Source organism: Coffea eugenioides, chromosome 11 (assembly GCF_003713205.1).
Source record: "Coffea eugenioides isolate CCC68of chromosome 11, Ceug_1.0, whole genome shotgun sequence".
Lineage (NCBI taxonomy): Eukaryota > Viridiplantae > Streptophyta > Magnoliopsida > Gentianales > Rubiaceae > Coffea > Coffea eugenioides.
The window spans coordinates 16687033-16695758 of NC_040045.1; the positions used below are offsets into that span (position 1 = coordinate 16687033).

Below are 8726 nucleotides of genomic sequence, written 5' to 3' on the forward strand. Positions count from 1 at the left end.
CGGTACAATATTTATCGATTCCTACAATTTCTTTATGAGTGTGTTATGAAATAAAATGGTTATTGGAAGTGATTTTTTTTTAAATTGTACGTATATCTCATTCTCATGTAACTTTTAATTTAAAGTGAGACACTAATAGAGGTCAAAACATAAATTCACTAGGAAGAAAAATTATCAAGGCAACATAAAATAGAAAACAAGTTGCTCTATGTTCTTTTAATCATTAAAGAAGAAAAATCTAGAGTATAAGAATAAATCTAGAATATATATATAGATATAGACACACACATACATATACATATAAGTTTGACTTGCTCAAGGCCTAGTTGTTTGGTTTATTGCTTTTCGGATTTGTCAAGAATCCAACTAAACATTGTTCCTTCTCCTTTGGTGATTTCTGATCTCTAGCACAAAAGATACGATGCCCACTCACAGCGCTACGCAGCTGTCCAACTGACACTTGCTTTTCGTGGCCGGCGCAAATTCGAACAAGTTATCAAATGGAATAAGATGTGCTAGTTATGGAATTTCCTTTGGCACAGCTTTGTGGCTTAGAATATCTATCTATATATACAAGTGACTCCACTACGTAAATTGCATCAAAAGGCTTCTTCGTGTACAAATAAATAGAGCAGAGATCGAGAGAGAGAGCAAGAGCAAGAGCAAGAGCGGAAAGAAAATAGCCATGTCCAGCGTGAAGAGCCTGGATAGAGCCTTTAAAGTCGATCGAGCTATTAATAATGCATCCAAAAACTTCGTGATCATCAGATTTGTAGATCGAGGTTACTCGGATTCCGGGAAGGTACATCATCTCCGGCACCCTCAATATCTATAAGCGGTTGGCTGCAACACAACATAATTGTTTTATTGAATTTTTTCAATGGGTGTCCATTAAATACTCATTAGCGCATCTAGATTACACTTAAATTGCTATATGAATATACATAAGTACGATTATTATGCCCTCTGCATTTAGATACTTTTCTAAATTAATTACATTTTTTTCAAAAACAAAATAAATACTTGAAACCCTTCTTAATGAGTGTCCCGATTTTTTTTTTTCACTTTATGTTTCAGAAAGGAAAAGTAACTTTTTTATGGTAAGCTTTATGTGTAAAGTTCCTATATATCTATCCATATAAGCAAAAGGATGATTTTTTTTTTTTTGTTTCCAGAAATTTGTATTGTAACCTTGCAATTAAAGCCACAATTTGATTCTCGAATTTCGAAGAAGTTGACGAAGTTAAACAGGACGTAGTTGTGCTCTCGAATCCGCAGTGTTGATCCAATAGAATTTTGAGAGATTTATCAACTATTTTGGTGTTTTAAATATACTCATCCAAAAGAAATTTTTATGTTTCAATGTTTAGAAGATTTTTTATTTAAAATATTCTCGTTAAAGGAAACTATTATTTCTAGCATTATATCATAAAATTACTTTTTCACTCATGGAAATAGAACTCAGCAAATATTCGTTGCACCAGAGAATGACGAATCAAACCCTAAAAAATGGTTATGTATTTGTGCCCCTAACCACCTGTCATCTTGTTGTCTATTTGCAGGTCACTGACTGGGTAGCATATTATTCCAGGATCCTAAGCTTTTTCTCAGACATATACGAGGTGGAAAAGAAAGATGTACCTGAACATGTAGCTCGCTATAGCTTGTCCGATCCAGACACGATATTATTCTTCTACAAGGGAAGTGCAGTATATCGTCTCTCTACATCCGAAATTTTGACTACTATGAACTCTAAGGATTTCTTCGACACTACATTTGAAATCATGAGTAAGGTGCTTCAGCCGAGGAGGTGAAGGGCCGAGGGTTTCAGATATGTGCCTTTAATTTCCGGTCAGGATCATGCGCACCAGGTTGCCTGCTATAACTATTAGTGTGTTGTGGCACAACTCCAATAGGAGTTTGTGTGTAAAACGCAAATCTGTCTCTGTTTCTTGTCTTAGCCTTGCAGATTAAATAAACTGTCGGGATTACCCTGCAAACATATGGATTACGTTATAATATAAGATTAGTACTTGGTTTGATTTGTTGTTTGGTATGTACTTAGTGGCTTGTTGTTAAGGCCTGATCTGAAGTGGTAGCATATGAAAATGAAACGATTTCACACAATTTCATTACGCATTCTGTTCTTTTACCTGGAAGCGTGCTTGAGGACCCGGACCTGATCAAACTATAAGGTCATCTCCTTCCTGATCTCATACCAAAAGGATTTTGAACAAGAACAATTCAAGAAGTGGATCTTTCTTTAAAAATTCAACAGTACGCGAGAACGATAAAATACAATTTATTTATTTTTGGGTTAAATTTTGCATTCTAGCTAGTACTTTTACAAAAAAAAAAAAAAAAAAAAAAAAGTGAAACCATTAATATTCACTGTTTTGAATTCTTCATGGATTTTTCAAAAGGTGATAATATCTAAATATGAAATTTTCATGTCACGGCTGTGGTTCTGAGATGTACAAGTTCTTCATTTTTGTCTACAACATCTAACCCCTCTCTTGTTCCTTGCTCTTAGAACTTTTAACCAACACTGAATCACTTGATAACAAATCAACTTAGATGGCCATTTTTATTTTTTTTTTGGCTGGTAAAGGCCCTAATTCCTTGCCTTCCTAATGTGGTAGACATTGGCCGAAAGTGATAGTCTCCAAATAAAAAAAAAAGTGGCCATCGAAAGTTTAGTATGTGCGAAATGCATAATAAATGGGCTGTTCTTGGTTGCTTTAACTTTTGTAAATATATATATATAAAAGCTAATCAATTAGGATTAATACGTAAATTTTGAGTTTTAGATTTTTTTTTTTTCTACCTAGTGACAAATCTAATACGCTTGTACCAAAAAAAATCTAAAATCTAGATAAGAAGCAAATGAAAACATCAAAAAAATTCATTTTCAATATTAGGATATAGGAGATCATATCTAAGTGCTATCCTCTCAAAACTAGTGTTTTCAAACTCGGATTGTTCGACTCATTCGACTGTGAACGGGATAGGTGTCTAGTGCCAGTTTACTTTAAGAAGGTAATAGAAGAAAGCTAGGTTAAATCAAAACTCGCGACTCGATGACAAGAAGTTTTTATTTTTTCGTCGTTATTTATTTTTCTCTCACTTTCAGTAAATCACTTCATGTATCCATCCGAGTTTCATCTTTCAAACACGTACTAATTACAGATCCATAATCAACAATTGGGTATAAACCGAAATGGCAAGAAAGGAGAGGAAAGAATAGAAAGAAATAGAAAAACAAAACGAGAGAGATGGACTTCAAAGGAAGTCAAGAGATACAGAGAGTAAGAAATTCTAATCTTTATATGTTTGTAAAATAAAAAATAAAATGGAGTAAGAGATATGATGTTGTCAAAATGGGAAGAGGAGGAGTTAGAGAACTGGAGAGAAAAAGGGTTGATGAATGACCGTGACCGCCGCGGAAAACATATAAACCCCTGGAAACTGTTTGAAACGAAGAAATAAAAAGATACTCTCATTTTACATTGATGTCCAAAATTTTTTAGTATTTCATTTTGGACCCAAAAAGTTTTAAAAAATTGATAACGTGCTCTTCTAAACTTTTTCTTATTTTAATTTGCAGCCTTAGTTTTCAGTTTTTTCACATAAATATTAATAATTTAGTTCTATACTCACTGATTACACATTTGAAGTTTTCAAATTATCAAATTGGAGTTGAATACGAAGGCTTTGGATTAGACAATGTGCATGAGGAAAAAATAGAAAACTAAAACGAATATTTCTTCATTTAAATATAGAACTAATTGAACGTCTCATTGTCACCCAATTTTTGAATGCCTGTTTAACGGGTGAATCTTTGACCCGTGAGCTTTATGAGTCCGAGTTTAACAACAGAGTCTATTTTTACAATCTCTACAATAATTAAGTCTGTGTAGGTGTTAATTTGATATTAACTTTATTTGTTTCTCAAATTTATCTTTATCTTTATTATCCATTAATCATTATCTCTATTAGCAACTGATATACAAATCTTATTCAACCAAAATGACCTTCCTTCAATTTTCATATTCTCCCTTACTAACAGTTTTTTTGCTTCCAATTATACATATTTCTCTATAATACACTTTTTATGACATATTACATAAAATAGTTATATTTACTTACATTATTTTTGTAATTCTTTTAATTAAAAATATTTTTTAACAAATTGGACACGCATCAAGAGTACCTCGCTTTCCACCTCTTGTATAGCCTGCCCAAGGATCACTGAAATAAATGGGCTGAAATTGAGGATTCGGAGCGTCAGCCTAGGAGGCGAATCTTAGGCCTGTGACTACTAAAGTTTTCAGTCTTTTAAGTCTTAACCCACCCCAGGGCTTAGTAAAGCCCGGTCCATAGAGGCATTTGCCAGTTTTATCCATGTAGCCAGTTGAACTCTTCCACGTTAAAGGCCCAATACAGTCTCTGTCACACTATCATTCCCTCCCTTTCTATCTTCCTTGCTGAAATTCTGGAAATCATTTTCATTATTCCTAAAACCCAGAAATTCTGTCGGTCAAAATTAAAAAAAAAATTCAACAGCAGCATGATTAGTCCTTAAATTCACAAAACCCAGATGTTTAATTTCTACCACAATTACAAAGCAAACTTCACTGAGGCATTTCATCGAACACCTTTGCGGCATTTAATCATTACTAGCAATTTTGATCCTCCATTACAGATATGTCAGACTTGGATGGAATTGATTTGGACCCTGAGGACTTCACCTCCTCACTTCCCTTAAAAAAGGTCCCATACGGCGACGTTTATGAGGCTTCCAGGGCCGGGGACGTTGACCGGTTGAAGTACTTGTTGGAGTCCGGCGTCAACGTAAATGCTCGGGACCAATGGGATTCGGTGGCCCTTTACTACTCTTGCCTTGCGGGGCATTTGGATGCCGCTAGGATGCTTTTGGAAAGCGGGGCCATTTGCTCTGAGCACACGTTTGATGGCGATCGCTGTCACTATGCCGCGCTTAATCTTAAAGTTAGGAAGCTATTGAAAGCATTTGAAGCTCGCCCGCCTCCTTTGGGGCCTTTGCAGGCTGCATTGAGGGAGACCTTCTTGGGGTGTTGGGCTAATAAGGCTTATTTGGAGCAACTGGATGGCCAAGCTCAATTTCCCATTCCAGGTCTGATTTGAATGTTTTGTTTTTGTTCTTGCCCATTTGACTGATGTATAGTTCTTAGATTAAAAAGAGATTATGCTGTAAAAGAAAGGAAAATTTAGTCGAGGAATTCAAAAGGACTGTTTTGTCTTTGAAAAAGCTTAATACTTTGGAGCAACAGCATATGAGAATACTTGTTTTTATGTGTAAATGTTAGAAAGATAAGTCCTAAAGTAGGAAAGGAAAGAGGACAAGTATTTGGGAGGCCAATATCCATGTGAAGAAATGAAGAAAACTTGTGAAAGCTGGAGTAACTAACAAATACCACACTGGGTTCTTTTTCCGTGTTGAGAAGATTGTGTAATCTTGAAAAACTTGAAATCGAGGTTAGGCTGTTGATTCAACACTGGTTTGCACCATTTGAGTGGTTGAGAGCATTAGCTAAACGTTGTTATTGAATCTGGTGTTTGGCGAAAATCATAAATGTTCTACTTAAAGCCTGGAGTAAAATGACTTTTTGGTACGAATATTCAGCTTAAGATGCTCCAGTCGAATGTTTCTCATGGAGGGCATATAGTTAGGTGCAGAAGATTGTTATGCCCTGATGGCGTAGGGATTGAAAGAATTCCAATGGGACAAATACAATAGCCAAATAAAGGTGATTGCAAGGTTTTCAATAGGTTTGTGTGCAAATATTAGCATTTTGGGTAATTTAAGCATGGTCTTGGGACTCGTTTTCTGATTCTTTCTGGGAAACTTTTGGATTCAACTAGGTCTTATATTGCTTGGTTTTAAGGCTATATATGATGGGCTTCTCTTCTATGATAGATCCTTTGGTAAACAACAATTGATAGTTAGGGTTGATTGATGGTCCTTATTTTCTTTCATCCAGTTTGTGTTTCCAAGAGATGCTTGCTTTTTGATCTATTCTTGCATTAGTTGGTGCTAGCTCATGATGGCTTTAACTAAAAACAAGGCTTAGTTCTGAGACTTATTTCACAATTTTATTTTAAAATTGCGTAAAACAATTTTCCTTCAAAATGCATATCAAAGCTTCACATTCTTTGCCAGATTTAAGCTGGCATTATGCTGAAACATGCTGGAAGATTTGCTACATCTGATTGCTTTGCTTGTGGATGCTTTAGTTTGATATTAATTTAATATTAGCATTTTGGAATTCATGTTGTGCTGTTTTCTGACTGATAAACTATATAGACATTTCTCTGTCAGGAATTCTTATCTTCATTAATCTGACCTGGAGTAATAGAATCAATAGGTTATTCACCAAATGGAGGATCCACTTCAGACCACTTCCCTGCAGATGCTGTGCTTTATGTGCAGGGAAGACCTATTGAAGCTCATAGAGTCATCTTGAGTGCCCGTTCACCTTTCTTTAAGAGGAAATTTGCGACAGATTGGAAGGATCGCAAGGAAATAAGATTCTCAAGGGAAAACCTATCTTACCCTGCTCTTTTTAGCCTCATTCACTTTTTTTATAGTGATCGGCTTGAAATCTCAGTAGATGACATGGAGGATTTGGTGAGAATTTGCAGAGTTTGCAAGTGCCAATCACTTCAAAAAGTTCTTGAGAAAGAATTAATCCATCAACAGTATGCAGATTACAAGGCCCTTAGGGAGATAGACAACTCTCAGAAGCGATTCATTTTGCAGGGTCTTTCCCTTCCACAGGATGACCGTCTTCCTGCGGCCTTACATGAAATTCTTCAAATTTCTCTTGCCAATTCAACAAGAGAAGAAAACCTGGATAGTCCTGTTGATAGTCTTGTATCTCGTGTTGGTTTAATGCAGATGGTTGGATTTGAAGATGATCTTGCAGATGTTTGTGTGCTAGTTGAAAAGAAAATTTTTAGGTGCCATCAAGTCATCTTAGCATCAAGGTCCGAATATTTCAAAGCAAGATTATCCCGGGTTAAGGAGTTCCATGAAGGAAGAGACAGTTTGCCTGATAGTACCCTTCCATGTCTTGAAGAACATGATTTGAGCATGGGTGCTTTTGAGAAAATGATAGAATATATGTAAGTTTATGCTTCACTTCGAGTAGGTCATGTAGTTTGAAGTTTGAATTAGAATCATAGTTCTTTGTGCTGGAGGTCTCCACTTGCCATAGAGTTCCTGCTCGTAGGTGAGTTGAATATTTACTATGCTCATATAATTTGACTCAGGTGTCATAGCCAAGTATCTCCCTACTTTTCTTGTTAATAGCGTATATTTGGTATTTAATGAGTTAACTGTTGAAGCATGCAAAAGAAATATATTTAAGAGAATGAAATAAGTAATATAGCTACTAAAATGGGACATGCTGGTGAAGTAGTATCTCATGCGTAGAATAGTGACCTTGCTAACCCCATGAGACGAGATTTGATGGCCTGTTTACTTTGTTCTATTAGTTATTCTGTTTCTTGTTCAAATTGGTGTTCCAGAATGTCAAAATTTCATTATGAATTCTACTTTCTCAAAAGATAATTCTGGCATGTTTACTCTTTCTATCATTTTGTCCCTTCAAGCTTCCTTCTTGTTATATGTCTGATGTTATTGGTGTGTATTTGGCTTTTAATTTGGTTAACTATTAAAGCTTGGAAAGAAAATATATTGGATAGAAGGAAATAAGGAATATATTTACTCTAACAGCACGTAGTGGTAGAGCTCATCTCATGCATGATGTAGCAATTCTGTTGACCCCATCATGACCCATATATTACTTTTGTGATATTTGGTTCTTGTCCTTGTTCATTTTGCCGTTGCTCACTGTCAGTATAATGTTAGGTGTTTAGTTTCTGGAAAGATGATCCTGGCATATTTACTCTGTCCAACCTTTTGTACCTTCAAGCTTCTTTTTCTTAATATGTATGATTTTTGTGCTGATTTAGGTACACTGATGGCCTGAAGGACATAGATCCTGATCAGGTATCATTCGACATTCTTATTCTTAACAGAATTGGAGCTGTATAATAATGCTGTTTGTTGAGTTTTGATTACTAATTTCTGGTAGTAAGCTTTTGGTGATGGTTTTTTTTCTCGATGCAGGCTGAAGAGTTGTTTGATGTGGCATCAAGATATCTTTTATTTCCGCTTAAACGTGCTGTCGCTGATGCACTGTTGCCCCACCTAGAAATGGTTCCTCCAGCAGAGCTCTGTCATTGGCTGATGTTGTCAGACATGTATGCTTTTTGTTTATGCTTTATACTTATTGCTTCTTAAACTCTTTTCTAGCTTTAAAAAGTTGAAATTATCATATTATTCTTTTTCTATATCTTCTAAGCATTTCATTTTAAATAGGAAATAAATGTTAACTTAAAAATGAAATTTCTTATTACGAGGAAACTAATCTGCAAAGGTGGATATTGCTAGCAAAGGAGCCTTCCATGCCAGTAATATGCTGCTGAAGTATTCACATATAGTTAGTTAAACATTGTTTGTTTCTTCAAGGTATTCTTACTTATGCTGTTCGACCTATCATCAAGTTGAAGTTGGAACAATTTCTTGCTCTGTGAAAACAGACCAAAAGGGATATAGTTTCTTCAATCCAATCTGATCAACTCCACTAAAACCACAACAATATCTGTTATAAAACGAT

The 8726-nt window shown here is 35.3% G+C and overlaps 2 protein-coding genes across 2 annotated transcripts; both read left to right on the forward strand.

The window, feature by feature from the left end:
- Positions 1-599: 599 nt before the first annotated feature.
- Positions 600-2127, forward strand: LOC113751665. Its single transcript, XM_027295755.1, has 2 exons — positions 600-802; positions 1563-2127. Exons 1-2 carry the CDS (start codon positions 686-688, stop codon positions 1812-1814), a joined length of 369 nt encoding a protein of 122 aa, XP_027151556.1. The 5' UTR covers positions 600-685; the 3' UTR covers positions 1815-2127.
- Positions 2128-4518: 2391 nt separating this feature from the next.
- Positions 4519-8208, forward strand: LOC113753810 (BTB/POZ domain-containing protein At2g04740-like). The gene is made up of 4 exons (XM_027298053.1): positions 4519-5155; positions 6399-7274; positions 8020-8056; positions 8177-8208. Exons 1-2 carry the CDS (start codon positions 4708-4710, stop codon positions 7169-7171), a joined length of 1221 nt encoding a protein of 406 aa, XP_027153854.1. The 5' UTR covers positions 4519-4707; the 3' UTR covers positions 7172-7274; positions 8020-8056; positions 8177-8208.
- The last annotated feature ends 518 nt before the right edge of the window (positions 8209-8726 follow it).

Bases quoted from the DNA above. Each gene is read 5' to 3' on its own strand.
- LOC113751665 (XM_027295755.1), top strand. From the start codon at position 686: ATGTCCAGCGTGAAGAGCCTGGATAGAGCCTTTAAAGTCGATCGAGCT. The intron at 803-1,562 runs GTACATCATCTC...GTCTATTTGCAG, and splicing joins GTTACTCGGATTCCGGGAAG to GTCACTGACTGGGTAGCATA.
- LOC113753810 (XM_027298053.1), top strand. From the start codon at position 4,708: ATGTCAGACTTGGATGGAATTGATTTGGACCCTGAGGACTTCACCTCC. The intron at 5,156-6,398 runs GTCTGATTTGAA...CTGGAGTAATAG, and splicing joins AGCTCAATTTCCCATTCCAG to AATCAATAGGTTATTCACCA.